The sequence below is a fragment of the Rhinichthys klamathensis genome, unplaced genomic scaffold, assembly GCF_029890125.1.
Source record: "Rhinichthys klamathensis goyatoka isolate OS25496 unplaced genomic scaffold, OSU_Roscu_1.1 h1tg000358l_1, whole genome shotgun sequence".
Classification (NCBI taxonomy): domain Eukaryota; kingdom Metazoa; phylum Chordata; class Actinopteri; order Cypriniformes; family Leuciscidae; genus Rhinichthys; species Rhinichthys klamathensis.
In genome coordinates, this window is record NW_026606867.1 from 519,524 (window position 1) to 539,599 (window position 20,076).

General features: G+C 37.3%; 1 protein-coding gene across 3 annotated transcripts; it reads left to right on the top strand.

Annotated features, from left to right (window-relative positions):
* The first annotated feature begins 330 nt into the window (after positions 1-330).
* On the top strand, positions 331-19,173 carry ildr2 (immunoglobulin-like domain containing receptor 2). 3 transcript variants are annotated; one of them, XM_056232908.1, is made up of 10 exons: positions 331-475; positions 4,560-4,889; positions 6,406-6,525; positions 11,374-11,430; positions 12,318-12,464; positions 12,551-12,715; positions 13,707-13,820; positions 14,530-14,728; positions 16,625-17,285; positions 18,561-19,173. In XM_056232908.1, exons 1-10 carry the CDS (start codon positions 430-432, stop codon positions 18,594-18,596), a joined length of 1,875 nt encoding a protein of 624 aa, XP_056088883.1. In that variant the 5' UTR covers positions 331-429; the 3' UTR covers positions 18,597-19,173. The 3 variants fall into 3 exon arrangements, with proteins under 3 accessions (XP_056088883.1, XP_056088885.1, XP_056088884.1); XM_056232910.1 differs by lacking the exon at positions 13,707-13,820; XM_056232909.1 differs by lacking the exon at positions 11,374-11,430.
* Positions 19,174-20,076: the final 903 nt, after the last annotated feature.

The window sequence follows — 20,076 nt, forward strand, 5'->3', positions numbered from 1 at the left end:
TTTCCATTAATATGTGTCTTTGTAACAAGAGCAAGCTCTAAAGTCACCTTAAGTTACAGCCCTGCCCTATACTTTTTACGTTGAATGCAATATGTTGCAGTATTTTTCTGAAAGACGCATCCACTTTAGAAGATTGGGAGACCGTGTCGGTGGCTGTTATGTAAAGTAGTTTATGATGATAGTTATTTGACAACTATTTCATTAAAAGTATATATATATATATATATTATCAAATTACTTTTTCATCTCAATAGCCGTTTAGCATATATTGATTTTAGTTGCAATTTTCACAGTTTCTTCCCCCTTTAGTAAAGTGGTACAGTCCGCTCTTTCTAACCAGCGCAGAGCAGACAGAGATGAAGCAAGCGAGTAACAGTCCGGAGCAAGATGGACTAGATAGCTGCAATATAAACCACACTAAACTGGATCATGGTTTTGTTACACGGTTCCTGGATTCTTTTCATACTATTTTCACGTAAGTTATTCATCTGTTTTCCTTTTGGTCATGATATAGAAATAGAAAACTGAGACAGACAACTAAAGCAACAGGTTGAGAGAGAACCTTGAGCCCTACCCGGCTTTAATTTTAGATTGATCACGGGTCCTCGCGACGGTTTTTACTCCATTTACATTTACACCTGACAAAACTTTTATAATTTACAAATTTTATAAAAAAAAAAATTACAATATATATATATATATATATATTAATGAGAGTCTGTTGGGCACTTTTTATTGTAAAATAAGTGTGTTATATTCAAAACTAAAAGCTAAAAACTTATAAAATAATAAAATAAATGACTCTGATTTAAATAAAAAATGTAGCCTACATTTGCTCAACAATAATCTTTATTATATTGATTATTGATGATTATAGAATGGCTGTATATATACATACATACATACATTCACGTATGCTTTTATAAGTAAATAAAAGTATATAAAATTAAAAGACTTCACAGTTCAAGATTGTACTAGCCCAGATTATGCTGAACATTTGAAACTATTTAACATCCCAAAGTTGTTGTTGTGGGAGAGAAGAATTGTGGGAAGTGCTGCTGGAATGTGTGTCAGGGAGTGCAGCTGCATTGTATCAGTTCTTGAATGGTGGATGCAACTGAGACAACACACTATATGATGGTTGTTTTATGAGCAAGTTAGTGGCCAACTTTGTGGACTGATGTGAACTAAAACTACACTTTTAAAAATTCCTCTCAGTAGACAGTGTATGTGTGAATTTGCATAAACATTGTAGAGAAAAGTTGTTTTGAGCTGTTGAACTGCTGAATACTATTTGCAATAATATGTAATACATATAATGGTTTAGTTAGCACCAGCAGCTCATTAACATACAATCAAGTAAAGTTTCCTGCTACTAACGGCTTGGTTTAAATCTCTTTAACCTAATTGGGTAGTCATCTATGACTGAGTCAATGAGTGTATCTTATTGGTGGGAACTCAACATCCCCCTCCTGCACTGAGTCTAGTGGGTGGGGGTTCACCGTAATGCCAAACAATGAGTCAAACGGGAGGACAAAAGGAGGACCCCATCTACCCTGGACTGAGTATTAATGAATGTAATCAAGAATTCTCGCCTACATTTCCCTCAGAAACATGATCATTCTAAAGTACAGTTGGAAAATGCTCAGGAAGCTGCTCTGTTTCCACTAAGGCTGCAATGAATGAGTGTAGATCTCATCCAGACATCTGTGATGACTGGCAGTTGTATATTTGTATGCGGTGTGCTCCACCCTTTGACGAGTTTTAGGGTGTCTCTGTGTTTGTGGGAGAGACCTCTGCTCTACTTGGACTAAACTTGATCTTTCATAAGAGTTTTCTCAGAATATTTGGGTTCCACCCCAAACAGTCAGAGCAACAAACGGTGACGTCTCTACAAAAAACTACAGGCCCCACGTCTCTGCGCTCCCTGCATAGCATGGAATTTATCTTTCTTTACTCACACTTCTCTTTCTTTCTCTCTCTCTGTGTTTTTGACACCAGCAGATCCTCCTCTCGGGAACTTCTACGATTTTGTCCAGCTTTTTGTTCCATAATCTCCCACACACGGCTGGACAAATACACTCTTTCATGCTTAGACACACACACACACACACACACACACACACACACAGACACACACACACACACACACACACACACACACACACACACACACACACACACACACACACACACACACACACACACACACACACACACACACACACACACACACACACACACACACACACACACACACACACTCAAATGCTGACTGACTGGATCCAGATGTTTTTAGGGTTGTTTTCAGGTCATCTCACCTTGTAATCTCTTGCTGATTCCCTTTGGAATGGAGTGACTAAGCATTCTCGAAAAGAGGCAGTGAGCAAAATCAGTTTTTTTTGATGCACTGGTTAGTTAGGCCTAGTCTGAGAAAGGGCTTTGGGTAATGAACACATGCCTGTCTCTGACACTATGAAACATACCATTAGACTCAAACACCATAATACTAATCATGAACAGGTCAGTAGTCATTACAGTTGCCGCTGAAAGCTCACTGTATCTTGGAATTTGCATTACTCTCTTTGGGTGTGTTTGCTGATCCACTAAATTCCACAAAAAGGAAAGGATGCAGTTTTGTCTCTCATTTTTTATGCATTAGAGGCACCAAAAACATATTTTGTTGTTGATAAATTAGAAATAGTACAAAATTAACCTACAACAAACTTAGCTTCTTTTAAACACCCAATGTCAACCACTTAATATGGTGATATTATCTTCTCATTTTTGACTGTATGCAACAATGAAAATAAAAAGAGTCATAATTTTGTTAAAATTATTTTCATTCAAAACTTTTTTGCAACAATTAGCTAATTTTAATATACAAAACATACAAATTTATTATAATTGTGACACCAATTGAATAACATTACTGTACACGACAAGAAGACAAGAAAATCATTTTAATTAACTAATTAATTCATATTAAGTTTCTCAATGTTTTAAAGGGTTAGTTCACCCAAAAATGAAAATTATGTCATTAATGACTCACCCTCATGTCGTTCCAAGCCCGTAAGACCTCCGTTCATCTTCGGAACACAGTTTAAGATATTTTAGATTTAGTCCCGAGAGCTTTCTGTCCCTCCATTGAAAATGTATGTACGGTATACTGTCCTTGTCCAGAAAGGAAATAAAGACATCATCAAAGAAGTCCATGTGACATCAGTGGGTTAGTTAGAATGTTTTGAAGCATCAAAAATACATTTTGGTCCAAAAATAACAAAAACTACGACTTTATTCAGCATTGTATTGTCTTCCGGTTCTGTTGTCAATCCGCGTTCAGTGACGCTGGTGACGTAAGACGCTGCTGACGTGTAATCTGGTGCGCCCGAGCTTCGTTTACAGTCTGAGGGAGACGCACGCTGTAAACAAAACAATCTTCGCAAACATGTCTAAGGATTTCGACACAGAGGAAGACTTGCATTTTTTTGCCCAGCCATATTTATTTGAACCCGAATACACAGACGCACCAGATACACGTCAGCAGCGTCTTACATCACCAGCGTCACTGAAGCGGATTGACAACAGAACCGGAAGACAATACAATGCTGAATAAAGTCGTAGTTTTTGTTATTTTTGGACCAAAATGTATTTTCGATGCTTCAAAACATTCTAACTAACCCACTGATGTCACATGGACTACTTTGATGATGTCTCTATTTCCTTTCTGGACAAGGACAGTATACCGTACATACATTTTCAATGGAGGGACAGAAAGCTCTCGGACTAAATCTAAAATATCTTAAACTGTGTTCCGAAGATGAACGGAGGTCTTACGGGCTTGGGACGACATGAGGGTGAGTCATTAATGACATAATTTTCATTTTTGGGTGAACTAACCCTTTAAGTAAATTGCAATGTTGACTTTATTTTCATCAAGCTCAACCTTCAGTACTGTTACCCAAGTTATTACAAAACAAATATAATATTTATCAGTAACTACAAACAAACATTTGCATAGGTCTGGAGTTTTTGTCTTTATTAAAAATCACACAAAACAGGGTTCTGCACTGCATTTAGATGTCCCAAAAATGTTGTGTTTGTATAATAAGTTTTTTTCTTAATTCTAACTGTTTTTCTTCTAACTGTCACAACAGTTAAATGCAAAACAAATATGCTGACATTATAAGTGGTTACAGAGATAAACCTGCCATCATACACTGAGGAATCTTTTTTAAGTCATTCTGAACACAACAAACTCACATATGTTAGTATGAGATGCATGACAAACTGAGAAAACGTCATACATTTTATATCCTCTGAAGCTTCAAAAATTGAAGTCGTGCCCATCATGCACGGTTTTCTGTGAAATCTGGAGACTGGTTTTGATTTTCGCTAGCTAGTTTTGACTACTAGTGTCCATACTGCAAAACAGGGCAAACATTTAAGCAAAAGGTGTGTAGTGTATAACTTTGAGTGTAATTGTGTTGCTGTCATTCAGTAATAATCTTTTGTTTCTCACTATAAATCTCTCTCTCTCTCTCTTTTTTTTGGCACAGTGCAAAGTTGTAATGGTGTACAGGTGATTGTGAAAGATGAGAAGAAGTTTGCCATGCTGTTCTCCTCCATTGTTCTTCCGTGTCATTACACCACTCACTCCACTCAAACCGCAGTGGTACAGTGGTGGTACAAGTCTTACTGTACAGACCGCACTCGGGATTCCTTCACCTTTCCTGAGTCCCTGGGGGTCCGCGTATCTGATCTGGGAGCTACGTCTCATCTGGACTGCTCTGACAAGGGCCGCACGGTCCGCATCGTGGCCTCAGGACAGGGAGCTTCCATGACCTTAGCAGAACACTACAAAGGAAGAGATATCTCCATCATTAACAGTAATGTCTTTGTTGTCTTATAACTGCACTTTTTTGATGGAGGTTGTTTAGCTTGATTAGAGGTTAAGTTCTGTCAAATATAAGGCAGAATATTGTCATGAATATGATCATAACCTTATAAACCTTTATAGTCAGATATAGTTCAGATCAATAAGTGGCACATTAAAATGACAGCATTAGTCAGTTGGAAAGTGAAATTTCAAACTTAATTACTCACAAAGGAGACTTCCATGGTCATTTATTAACTAGACAATTCAACAGGTTAGTGTCAAACACAAAATGGTAAAAAGGTCAACAGGTTCAGCAACCTTAATAGTCAATTAAATAACATCATGATTAGAGGGATTTATGAAGCAACGCTGGCATAATAACATATACAAATCTAAGTTACACTTAAAAATGTATACATTTCATTGCATTAGAAAAAAAAACTAAGTAGAATTTATTTAAAAGAAGACAGCTCAAGCATGCTTGATAGTTAAGTTTGATAGGTTTGAAATACTGCTGTTCGAAAGTTTGGGTTTAGTACAAATCTTTATGTTGTTGAAAGAATTATCTTATGCTCACCATGGCTCCATTTATTTTAATACAAATAAGTAAAAGCAGTAATATTGTGAAATATTATTACAATTTATTTTAATATATTTTAAAATGTCTTAAGTCACATGATCCTTCAGAAGTGATTCTAATATGCTATATAAGGTATTATCAATGTTGAAAACAGTTTGTGGTAGTGTAGTTAATGTGATAAACTACACACTCTTCTTGGGCACCTGTGTAAACTTAAGGGGAACTGGCATCATACATCCACAAACATGGCCTTGGGATCAGTTGGTTAAAAGTAATTGCAAAATGACTTAGAAAAATGACATCAGTTCTGAGAAAAAGTCTAGCATAATTTGTTTTCAGATGCCGCTTATTTAATATTTCTTTTTAATGCAATGACTTCATACTTGTGGCTTAATGGTCCAAATACTTCTTGGGGCCACTGTGTAATAAAATCATCATGCTATATTATTACATTTTGAGCCTCCTCTATACGCTCAAGTCTGCAATTTTGTGTGTAAACCCACTCTCTCCTAGGAAGCCCAGCCGACCGATTGTCCTGTGTTTTCCTGTTCCTTAAATAGAGCTGTTTTTTTTCTAGGTCGCACAATGGTCAGGGGGCTGGACCTCATAAAGGCCTCACAAAACACCCCCACGGCTTTCCTTATCAAACGCAAACACCCTCTCGTCTGACTTTAGCCATTAAAGCTCTCCCTCCTCCAGTCACCTCTCCAACAAAGACTATGATTGTTCTGACAAAATATAACAGATAGATAATGTGTATGAATCATGTGTTGTTCTCACTGAATAAAAACATTAAGTGCTAAAAGTGACTGATGTAATTCAGATCAAACAAACTGCACAACTGACAATGTTACGATGTAAACCAAAACCGAAAAATATTAAAAACTAAATAAATTTTTTCAATTTGGTTTAATATTATGAGTATAATGTTTTCTGTCCTTTTCAGAAGCAGATCTGCACATTGGACAGCTGCAGTGGGGCGACAGCGGTGTGTATTTCTGTAAGGTGACCATTGCTGATGATCTGGAAGGGAAAAATGAAGACCAGGTGGAGCTACTGGTGCAGGGTGAGTACTTTAGCTAGATTCTCTTAAAGTTGTGAAGAAACGTTCTTCCAGTAATGTTGTTTTTATACTTTATTTTTATATAACTTTTTAGAACTAAGACAAACAGTAACAGTCAACACAGGGTATGTACATGGAAATGTTTTCAAAATGTAACATTTAAGAAAAAATAAAACCTGTTTCCATAATCGGTTAGTACTAGCACTATATTAAAGAGACCCTTTAGTCCAGGGAAGTCAACAGGTTATAATGTAAACATATACATATACACACTAATAGACACACATACATACGTACACATTCATACTCTTCCAGAAATGTTAATAAAACATTTGTTCAAAGTTATATGATCTTTCATAATGTTCTCAGAGATTTAGCTCAAAAACATTTATATGTTCGGCTAATGCTTTTTTTATATGTTTAGAAAAAAATTCTAAAGAGAACATTCAAAAGTAACTGTCAGGACTTTTGTTGTGTTTCCGGTTTCTTATGCCACGTTTGTAGTTTTTCATGTTGATTAATTCCATAATTGTTCCCAGGTGTGTCTTGTTAGCTTGTTACCCTTGTTAGTCGATGTTTGCTGTTACATGTAGATGGTTTGCGTTCTTCTGTTCCTCGTGTTTCCTCGCTTGTTGTGTTCCTTAGTTCTTAGTCTCAGTTTATGTTTTGTTTGTTTGTTCAGAATTCTGTAAACCCTGCACATAGATCTGCTCGATCTGTTTTGTTCCCGCTAGCATTACAATAACGTTCCCATTATGTTTGCAAAATGATAACATGAAATGTTCCCTTAACGTTTGCATAATCAAGAAAGAAAGTTCAGAAATAACGTTTTTGGGAACTTAATGGGAACCTATTTTGTTAGATGGGTATAACATGGTTTTCAAAAAGTCTGAACTGTTAAACATGCTTGAAATAGTGTCAGTGAATGCTGATCACATTTTAGATTAGGGTCCAATTCTCACTATTAACTAATTATTAACTAAGACTTTTGCCTCAATAAAATCCTAATTACTGCTTATTAATAGTTAGTAAGGTAGTTGTTAAGTTTAGGTATTGGGTAGGATTTAGGGATGTAAAATATGGTCAATGAGGCATTAATATGTGCTTTATAAGTACTAATAAATAGCCAATATCCTAGTAATATGCATGCTAATAAGCAACTATAGTGAGAATTGTACCCTAAATTAAATTGTTAACGCTGTGCTTTAGGGACTCCCAATATATGTGATTTGTTTATAGAATTCTCAATGAAAAAGTAGCATGCTCTCTAAGACCTTGCTTTCCAAAAGTGTTTACTTTTGTGTGTGGATGCTTGGTTGTTGTATCTAAATAATTGTTAATGCCAATCCCTCACTGAATTCCTAAGTGCACTTACAAGCGCTACCATGGCAACAACTGAACGGTGCATGCTTCTCAACATGGCTCAGATCCTTAATAAGAGAAGCTATTGTTCATTTGTTCCCTGGCAGATCAGGACAACCTCACATATTTTACACGTCCTGGACAGGACCACTGCAGAGAGAAACAATTTGTTTGGTGCTGTGGGACGGACCCCAACAGAATAAGTTATTTCTGTTTCAGCTGGACAAAGCAAAGTCAGACGCCTCATTCCAGACAAAGAGTAAATAACTGGCCGTTATCGACATGAGCAATTTAAGCCACTTCTTAAGCCGTTTCCATGGGAACGAAGGGGGTTTCAGGGGCCAGAGGATGCCAGGGCCTCCAGAACAGTCCTGTGCGGTGAAGAGAAAAATAACATGAGAGGGTTAGAGCTTACACTGGAGGATCAACGAGAGTGTTATGTAGGCGCTAAGAAGTGGAGGAAGTCTCTCCTGCCCTCTGAGTAATCAAGATTTAATTGGTTTATAAAATGGAGAGTATAATATTTGACTTTGAACCAGACACTCCCAATTTCATCACACTTGCTGTGTAGTCATGGTCAAGAGTTTGGCTCTTGGTTCTTAGTGATGCATGTTAAGAAAAGCAACACTATTATTAGGCCTACTTAGAATTAGGAATTGCACTGTAATTACCAGTTTTTTTATTACAGTACCGTATTCAGAGATTTACTGTGTTATCAATACAGGTGAAATGAATCAATACAGTTTTATTGTGAAATCAAAATGTAAAACAAAACTCAGCTGTTTATAATAATAACTCACTTTTTACCACATAAATGTGTTAGCTTACCTAAGCAAATGCCCTAATTTTTTATAGGTAATACAACAAATTACTGTGGAAAAAAATTGTTTCATCTAAACCGTTGAGTTTCGTTTGACATTTTGGGGCCAGATTTACTAAACAGGGCACAATCCCATAAAAGCGTCAATGGGAGTGGAAAGTTCTGCACGTGATCTACTGACGGCGGGTTTGAGACATGTTTTTTTGGGGGCGTTAAATAATGGTGCCAATACCAGTAAATTGACTTGCTCAAACGCATTATTTAATGCCCCCAAAAAGCATGTCTTAAACCAGACCCTAATTTGCACTGCTCTTGGTAGATTACGTTGCGTGATTCATTTAAATAGTCTCCTCCCATAAATGTTTTGTCTGAAAGGGAAACTCCTACAAATGCATATGTAATAAGGTCAGCCTCAAAACTAACTGTGTCGACACCTTTTCAGTGCTAATTTTTCACTACATCTCTTTAGTAAATCCTGACAGTAGTTTTTTAACTCCAAAAGAGGGTTTGTGCTGGCGCAAGCTGTTAGTAAATCTGGCCCGTGGAGTTAAGTATTCCCTTGGACCATACTTGCTCTTAATTCATTTTTCTCCCAGTCGACATAAAAGTGTTTCAGAACATAATTGGTTGTAGGGTGGATTTCAAAAAAGGGATAGTCCACCCAAAAATAAAAAGAAGTCTTTCTTCTGTGAATCACAAAAGATGACATTTTGAATATCTCAGTGTTTTTTGTCCATACTAATTCATTGGGGATCAATGTTGTTTTGGGCCCCATGGACTTCCATTTTATGGACCAAAATAAAATATCCTGTTTTTGGGTGAACTATCCCTTTAAGTCTGATAATAACTTGCAATCTACAGTATACTACACAGAGCTTGCCTGTCTCTCTCTTCACGTTTTTACGTCTCTTCATGAGGTCCCCTTTACTCTCAAGTTACGCTTGGTTTAATGACTGTAATGGAGGAGTAGAGGAGACAGAGGTGGATATTATTTTTCCTCTTCCTGTCTGCCTAAGCACTTCCTGTCACTCAGAGATAAATCTGCTCTGACAGTGGGCAGATTTGTTTACAACACCCTCTCATTCAGTTTAAAGACTTGCAGCTTTTTGTTAAGACTTGTAAAATACATCTGTGCTCACGAAATTTAAAGTCGTGATGAAATAGCGACAGTTCTTTTCTTCCGTATTGTGACGTACATCCAAGTGAAAAGGATTATTGGGGAAAAAAAAATTGGGGAGTTGATTCTATCCTTCGGTTGTTGATTGGATGGAGGCGGATCTGAATGCAAGCTTGTGGTCGATTGTAAGACTGGGGTGGGTTTTAAGCGGACTAAAATTATTGGAGACGTCCAGAATATGTCACCAGAGAGAAGATGGAGTTTTGTAAGTTTGGACATTTTGATAAAAAAATTAAAATTAAAATTAAACAAAAACATTAAAACATATGCACTGATAATAAAATGCATTTAGAAAATAGATAGGGTGAAATTTCATTTCATGCTAACTTTAACAGAAAAGATCCGGTCTGCTGCACACTTGTTGCATTATGAATTGCATTCAGACATAACATTTCAGGTTTTAGGCTAAACATTGAGGCCAGTTTAGATGTTGAGAATGCTCTTTATTGTTGGCAGTGTGCCAGCCATTGACAAAGTATTCTCAGTGTAAAATAGACTGTACGTGTAAGGCCACCCCTTCATTTTACTCTCAGGGAAGACCTTTGTTGAAGGTAATTGGACAGTACTCTGACTGGGACACCTTTTAATTCCATACAATGCCAACACTGTCTCCATGGTGATGACGTACCCTTGCCCTTTTTCGAGATGGTTAATGAGGCTGTGTGATTAATTAGTCTCCCATATTCCTCCACTGTCTCCCCCACTGAAGCCCCCCGCTACCTCATCTCTTTCCCACTCTCTCCGTTCGTGCACATTAGTGAACCTGATCTGTGCTCAGGCCAAATATAAATACTGAACGCATGTTCACATCTACATTAGCATAAGCCCTGGAAACCAGAAACATGTCAACATATCATTACTGTCAGTAACCACTACAGAAACACAGCACTGGCCTAAAGTTAGTTATTCATCCACAGAGGATTTTGACCTTTCACCTTTTCCTTGGCAAACCTTTTTCTGCAAACAAACACATACACACCTATGCACATACACTACCAATCAAATGTTTGGATACAGCTATGCATTCTTTATTATTAGTTTTTTTTTTTTATATTACAGAATAGTACAGTCATCAAAGGTACGAAGTTACAAAATTGGAAGTATTGGGATTATGCAGTGACCAAAACTGGTATCCATCCACTCATGCTTACAAAACCAATTTCAAGTATGTAAGCATCATGAGAAACATAAATTCAATGAATTGTATCCTGACTTTTGACTGGTACTGTATATACATGCAGACTTATACTTTTGTATTCTTGAATAAAATATCAGACATTGTACTTGATTTAGTCTGAACTGACTAAAAGGCCAATCATGTTTAAAACCACAGATCAAAGTTCAAATCAGCTTTTAACTTAGACTTTTGATTAATCCACAGCCACTAACTCCATAATAACAAGCACACAAGCCTTTACCCACGACTCTAAACTTTTAACTTTCACCTGCTGCCCACTGCTGCTGTTCATATCTGATCTTCTCCCTTCTCCAGGTAGGACAGGTGTGCTGGATGACATCTTGCCTGAGTTTGATTTGGAGATTATGCCAGGTACGCCTGCCATACCTCTTTCTCCCCCTTTCCTTTTCAGTGGGTGCTCTCACACAGGTCCTTTTCAGTTAATCTGCTTTATCCTCTGCTACAATCAGCAAACTCCATAATGCCTGATCTGTTCCCTCTGAAAACAACAAATGATAATTCAAAATTTCAGGACACAATCAGTTTAGCATGACATCGATCACTGTACATTATACGTACTGTATATGCATGACGTAATGCATTATATTACTGCATACCTTTAAGTAACTTAATCACATGATTGTTACTTTTCTGATTCATGAACAAATGACTCTTATGAGCCAGTCCTTTTAATGAACCATTCAAAAAGACTCATGAACTCTGTTGAAAGGGGTTACTGTTCGTATCAGTCTGATGGATACGCCAAGTTTCACTTTAGTAATAAATGTGTAAGCAAAATAGATATTATAACTTAAATATCAAATCTGGAATCTAATTGAGAATTTTTGTATTGATACCCAGCTCTATTATTATTATGGTATTATGGTGTAAATTCATAAACAACCAAAAATGTACTTTGCTCATTTATTTTATTTAATGTCTTGTTACCCCCATTCCATAAGTGCTCAGAGACATAAATATGAACATTCTTGAGAAACTTAAAGTATCTGTGTTAAGAAAAGGGTCTGTAATGTATGCCGTTGGAATTTTAACACCACACCCAGAGGAAATTCATCATTAGCCCTGTAGACGGTCCAGATAAGAGGTTCTGCATCATTCACACTCTCCCTTGTGGTTGGTCATGATCAGAAACTTCACATCCTGTGGGCAAAAATGATTTTAGGACAGCACTTCCTTCAGGATCTGCTTGTTCTACGGAAACCAAGTTTCCTAATGAGTCTTTCTTGTCTCCCTTATAGAGTGGGTGTTTGTGGGAGTTGTCGTCCTTGGTAGCGTTCTCTTCCTGTTGTTGGTTGGGATCTGCTGGTGCCAGTGTTGCCCTCACTCCTGCTGTTGTTATGTACGCTGTTGCTGCTGTCCTGATACATGTTGCTGTCCAAAACACTGTGAGTACACAAACACACACATGCATACTACACGCATTGTTCATATTCACAACCTAAAAAAAAAACATTCACTTTCGCCTTCTCAGTATATGAAGCAGGGAAGATGGCAAAGAGTGGCCAACCTCCTCAGATTGCTATGTATCAACCTTACTACGTTCCTGGTGTTCCTGTGGTCCCTCCAGCCGCTCCATCCATCATTGAACCCAAGTTGTCTATAGTGCCTTCTTCAGTACAAAACAATATAGCTGGACGTAAGTGAAAATGCAACAGCATGTGTAAAGTCTTTGCTTTTTCTTTAAACACATCTCTCCAATGCCTGTCTACTGAAAATGCATCTGCATTTGATTGAACAACTTATGTCTGCATCATCTAACTCAAATCAAACTCAACTTACATCCTCTTCAGCTGGTACTGTAACTTTCGTCTTCATGTTCTTCATTTAAAATTGGAAGGAATTGTGGTTGGATGAGATGTGAGTGTTGCTGTATTTGAGTATGAGTGAACATGAGCTAACAACAGTAGACAAAGACTTGGAAGTAGAATCTTAAGTTTTGAAGATGCTGACAGTGGAACAAGCTAGCTGGCATTGTGAAGGTAGCAGTTGTTTTGTCTATGGGATTAGTGAATGGTTTCACACTGTGTGTGTGTTGTATCAACAAGTAAAACATGTCCCCTCAGCTGAGTGGCAAACACTGAAGGGGACTTGGTTCAGTGAAAGTCTATGGTTCTTATCATGAGTGGATGGCATTTTTAAACTTGGTTGGCAAATAAAGAAAGAAAAGTGTTTCGCAAATGGTTTACAGTTTAGAAGTTGCATTTAAAGGTTTTTACTTATATATTAATTTATTGTTAAATTTAACTATTGTTTTAACATTTAATTTTATGGATAGGAAAACATTTTAAAAAGTGTTTATTTCTCAATTTAAATAATTTATTTATTTACAGTTTTACTTTTTAATTCCTTCAATTTATGAAGTTATATGAGTTGGATTGCAGGTGGTACGTGAAGAAGACAGGGTTTTGTGCTGCAGCAGGCTAAATTGGATCAGTTTAATGAACTTGTCCCGAAATCCAATAATTGCATAAATACAGTACGCAATATTTTAAAATTGTTTGCATGCTTCTGTAAAGGCTTAACTAAGTATTGTGTGAGTGTTACGTGCGTGTTTTAACCTTAAATTATGCACAGTATGTGTGATAATATGGACATAGTAGCAACACACAGGTCATGTGTGTCCACAGAGCGCAGTGGCTATCGACTCCAGGCCAGTCAGTATCAGGACGCTATGAAGGTTGTGTACTACGTAGAGAGGGACCTGGCGCAGTTCCACCCTACCAAGGGGGCCTGTCATCCATGTAAGCCTGTATGCAGTCAGCATGTTTCTGTATTTGTGTGTGAAAATGGAAGGCTGAATTTTCATTTTAAAGTTGAGTCAGTGAAAAGCTATGTAACAGTGATCAACTGACACACCTTATGACATGGTGATATTCATATCATCATCACTGTCCTTTTAAAGGGCATATGTGTAGTTTATGCAACATTAGCGGCACTAAATCGAAGTGCAAAAATAACGATCGTTTCCAATCTAAACTCACCCATGGACCTGCCTTTTACATTCATGGGATAGTTCACCCAAAAAATGGAAAATCTGAAAAATCATTTACTTACCTTCATGTTGTTTCAAACCTGTACGATTTTTATCTTCTGTGGAACACAAGAGAAGATATCTTAAAGGATGTCACACTTTCATAAAAAAAAAAAAAATTCAAAACACTTTTTTTGTGTGTTCCAAAGAAGAAAGAAAGTCATACGTTTGGAACGGCATGAGAATTGGTAAATAATGACAGAATTTTTAGATGAACCATCCCTTTAAAATAAATCTGTGATTGTGCATGCTTCTTGATCAAAATTCATAATATTCTAACCAAGTACATCATTTCTGCCGTATAAAGATCTTCTGCTACAGGCTATAGACAATGGCAATAGATTTGTGTTGTTTATGTGAGTGTTATCGTAAAAGAAAAGCAGAACATAATGTCCATAATAATGTCATTGTGTCAACAGCTGGCAGCCTATCAGAACTAAGCTCTCTGCATGATGGTGACGTAGACTTCAGACAGACCTATCGGCAGGTCCAGAGGAAGGCTCTACCACCCATCAGTGACCACATTGATGAGGCACGTCTCCGAACAGCATCGATTGGCCATGGGCTCCGTCCCTCACATTATCAGAGCAATCACTCACTGGATGAGCATGACAACAGGTACAATTTGTGAGTGTGTGGGTGTGTGTAATGACCTAATAATTTAGCACAGGGATTTTCAAACTGGAGACACAAGAGGGTGTTAGGTAGCCTGACTTCGTCATACTCATATTCTAGTCAGAATGTGAGTCTGATACTGCTCCATAGGGCTTTGATTATGAGGCGTGTCTTAACCGAACCAGGAAAAAACAAACTCTGCACTCAATTGGATAGACCTACAACCAATCAGAGCAACACAGTACGTGTTTTTTTATGAGCTACGCAAAGTTGTCAACAGAACTCAACTGCACGCACGCTGGAAGAAGTAGTAAAATAATGAGTGTTGCTTCTTTTACTTGGTCCTCCATGAGTGCGACCAAAGGAGAAACCACAATGACCACAGCGTTTTCATTGCGTCCCATCTTCTTAGCGACCATCGGAACCAGCTGATAAATTAAACTTTTGCCGAATCCTGTAGGAAGGACGGCAAACACATCTTTCCGATCGACAAATGCCTTGATTGCAGTTCTATGTTCGTCTTTTAAAATGAATGCGCTGTCGATTTCTTTTACAACAGACGCGATAGCGGAATCTCTACATCTCAGTTCTCCAGCGGCAGTCATCTCTGAGGGAAACCAGTTCAACCCAAGCGCTCTTTGATAACGTGATGATTACGTTACTGCAGATCATCTGTCCATCATCGTATAAAGCCCGCCCTGGCAATTTGATTGGCCCGACTAATTCTGAACCAATCATAATTACTCCTCAATGGATCGAGTCCAGACCGAACGTCCCGACCAAAAAATGTTGTGGGCGGGGTTCGGGCTGGCATCCAGGCTAGGTGTTAGGTGGTCCGTGGACACATTAAATTGATCAAAAGTGACAGTAAACACATTTTCAGTGTTACAAAAGATTTCTATTTCAAATAAATGCAGTTTTTTTTTAACTTTCCATTCATCAAAGAATCCTGATTTTTTTTTATTACGGTTTCCAGAAAAATAGTAAGCAGCACAACCGTTTTCAACACTGATAATAATAAGAAATGTTTATTGAGCTCTAAATCAGCATATTAGAATGATTTCTAAAGGATCATGTGACACTGAAGACTGGAGCAATGATGCTGAAAATTCAGCTTTACCATCGCAGGAATAAATTACATTTTAAAATATATTTAAAAATGAAAATATTTTAAATTGTTACAATATTAAAATTTTTACTGTATTTTTAAACAAAAAAATTCAGCGTTGATGAGGGTATCGAACTGTTGTGACGTCATTGTTTATAGTTCGTTTTGGGAGTTCGAAACAGCTTGCCAGAAAAGTTTGCTTCGGCTGGTAAACACTCTCGAGCTACCATTGGTCCATGGCGATTACGTAATAGATAGGTGTGTGCTGAGGCTCCGCCTTCTTTGAAGTGTTAATCTTCTCCGGGTTCATTTCTTCTGTTCAGTCTGTCGAAGTCAGATGGCCGCGAGTAAAAACATGAACACATTGGAGAGCCGCTTTATAGTAGAAAATGAAGTTGTAATTCTAATTGAATGTTGTTGTTGTTGTTTTTTCATTTTCAATACTGTTAATAATCTGCTTGCTTACTAAGCAATACATAGTATAAAGTGGTACTATATAAAGTGATGTAACATGACTGGAGTGCCAAATTGCAGAGCTTGTGCAAACTTATCCTCATCACTATGATCAGACGCTTGCTTAACAGCTGTTTTCTCCCCACTGTCATCTCTGTCGTTTATTTTATTGTTGAAAGTGCGCAGCACATAATTACATATTCATCTAAATGCCGCTCTCAGAATTGTTCCCTTATTCACCCCTAAGCGAAGTACGAAAAAGAACTTTGGCGTTAGTATATCGGGTCTTTACCTGTATATGTGTGCACTAATAATATCATGACTGTTTGTTTATGCAGGTGGAACTGTCGCTCTGAGCACCTGCCACGCAAAGCCTTTGACGGCAGGGGGCGCACGGGGTCACTAGATGAGCTGGAAGAGTTTGCCATTTCATATGGCCCACACGGTCGACGAAGAGGTGATTTTCGTGGACCTCAGCGAGACTTTGAAATGGGTCCAAGGTCGCGGGACCATCCCACATCATACAGAGACAGGCCACGATATTCTCGTGAGGATGACGATAACAACTGGCGTCGTCGAGGCTCGCCACCTTCCCCACCAAAAAGACGTGACGCAGGCGGCAGTGAGCGCTATGTTGCTCGCCAGAGGTCGTATGACGATACCTACCTGAACACTCTACTGGAGCGCAAGGCTAGGGGCCACGGAGAGCGTGGTGGGAGGGCTGATGATGACAGCGACACTCCTTCAAAAGGCAGTTCCAAGAAGAGCAGTGACTGTTACCAAAGCAGATCACCTAGCAACCGCCCCGAGGAGGATGACTCTTTACCACCGTACTCTGAGAGGGAGGTGGAGAGGTTTAGAACTGAAGAGCTTTTAGGGAGAGATCGGTACAGGACTGCTGATCCCGGCATGCGCCCTTTTTCATACACGCGTCCGGCTCAAGGACTGTCCCATACGCTACAGGAGCGCAGGGAGGACAGGGACAAACCCAGGAAACTGGTGAGTTACTTATAACGGTCTGCCCTGGTTTCTGTACATTAAAGGGTGGAATAAACTTTCTCCAAGCCTAAAAAGAAGAGATGTATGAGATTCCATTAATATGAAATGTAAAGTCCCAAATGTTAAAGAGCACAAATAAGTGTTTTATCCTTGAAAACAAGCTGTATTTTGTCAAAAAAACATCTCAGCTCACCAGACATGAATGATTCATTTATATACATAATCTGAAAATTCTAAGAGTCCCAACATCAGTTTCAGAAAATCATGCACTTCTCAGAACTGTGGCCTTTTGAGTTATGCAAGGTCAAATCCAGCTTGCAAAATCTCTCAATCCCATTCCCTGCAATAAAAGGGCAACAATTACATTTACATATAAGACTTGTTCTTGCAGCTTCAGAATTTAGGGAGCTACTAGACTGACGGGTAAAATTGTAATGTTTATTTTGTAGCTACCTGTTTTTAGAATTTCCTATTTCAGACTTCAGTTCTTTTTACCGGTAATTTAAAACTGTGAGTAATGGCTGCTGAAAATTCAGCTTTGCCATCTCAGGAATAAATTACATTTTCAAATATATTAAAATAGAAAATAGTTATTTTTAATTGCAATAATATTTCACAATATTACAGTTTTCACCGTATTTTTTTATCAAATAAATGTAGCCTTGGTGAGCCTAAGAGACTTCTTTCAAAAACAAAAAAAAATCTTACCGAACCTTTTGAACAGTAGTGTATATAATAAAAGAATATAGAAATAAAACTTTATTTCTTGCAATTGTGACTAGGCTATATCTAAAAATCATGACTTTATATCTCACAATGTGACTATTTCTTATTTTATCTCACAATTACCTTTTGCGAATTACAATTACCTATTTTTAAATCGGAAGAAACATACTTCCATAGATTAGACTGCATCGACTGCAGCCTAGATTTTTTTTTGTTGTTGTATTTTTATGTCATTTATTTTCCAAAGAGTGTCTCAGAGAGATCTGAATATGAAATGATTTTAATTGTACAGTATGTTTTTTTTGTGTATGCTGAAATGTAAATCATATTCTTTACAAGAATGTATGCAAGTCTGCTTTCAATCATCAAAAAGTTTGATTTCTCAGGCAGGGTTTATGTGTTTGTTCTGTTTGCCTGAATGTGCCATAAATGGCATCACTAACTCTAATGGGCTGTAAATACTGCATTACACTGGCACACTAACAATGCACCTGCAAACGCGCCATGCTAATGGGTGTCTAATGTGTGGCTCTTGGTGTTTTTTAACAGACCACTCATCTAAGCAGAGACTCTCTAATTGTGTGACGTCCTCAGACTGAGCTGACATCATACTAATAACATCACCATCAAGCTGAAGAGAAATGCCCCAGACACTAAGCATCAATCAGTCAGCAAGACACATTTTATGCAGGATCACACAGACATGAAGAGATTAAGAACTTTTGCTGGTCACGGGCATGAACGTCTGTGTTCTGTGTCTGTGTGTGTGTGTGTGTGTGTGTGTGTCTGTTTTTCTATATTGCTTAATTATGACCTACTTTCTTCATTAGTCCTCGAGACTGCCGCTGCACTAAAGTTATGTTAAAAAGGACTTTAAAATGGTTCAGATGATATTCAAGTGTTCTAAACATTCCTTTGTATTTTGTATATCTTCAGTACTGTAATGGGACACTGTCTCTGATATTTCAATATGGCCTTTGTTTGCACTGTACTTTACATTTGTGTCAGTGTTCATCAGTTGGCTGACACTCAAGGGAAGCATGTATGTTTGTGCTTTTTAAAATGTGCCATTTTTTTGTATTCCATGGTTTTAAAATAATTTGGATATGAGGGTCAAAGACGAAAAGGGGTTTTCAAGCATTAAAAAATAAGTGTAATACAGCTTTAAATTTTGTTTTCTCCGCCATACATTACAATGTGTCCTGTTCATTTTTAGATTTTTCTGAACAAAAGAAAATTACTCATACATTTTTTACCATGATTTACAGAAGACACCAAATGTTATTCAGTGTAACAATAGTTTATATACCAAAAAATATTAAATTTTTATTCAAACAAAAATCATTTGATGACAAATTAAAATACTTATTTTAGGATCACAGTGCAGCCCCCAAATACTAATTAATTGTATTTTTTATATCTTTACACTGCCACTATCTTTCAAACCACTAGGTTTTACCCACTTGTCAGCAATAAGTTTTTGTAAGGAAGTAAAAATCATTTAAAATATAATACAATTTATATTGTTTTGTATATTTTAAAAAGTTCAGGTCAGAATAAGTATATTTTTACATAAATATATCTGTTACGATGAATTATTATCATGGTTTGTTATTCTTAATGACATTTTGCCAAAAAGGAAGAGAATATTGTTCCTATAATTGCAATGTTGTTAGTATTAGTCTGCATCATTAAATTAGTTTTAATAATATTCATGAGTAAATTATGAGCCAAAGTTAAAAAACAATAAGCATTTTATTCTACTGTTCTGATGCTCCCTTCCATGCTCAGCTTGTCACTTTGTTTGTTTCTGACTTGCTTAGCTCCAAAAATTACTCCTTGCAGCTATATTTATGAATACTTTCTGTTTGCCAATAAATAACATTACCAGGATGGTGTTTTGGGTGGAGAATCCCCTAAATGGCCTCTCTTGAACTTTCAGAAATAACTCTCTCCAGAAATATTAGTAAGCTATTATTCTGACAAATGCAATCCTCAATACCTTTCTAATTTTCTTACTAAAATTGCTGCCCAAGCTACTGGGTCTGCATTTATTTTTTGGCTT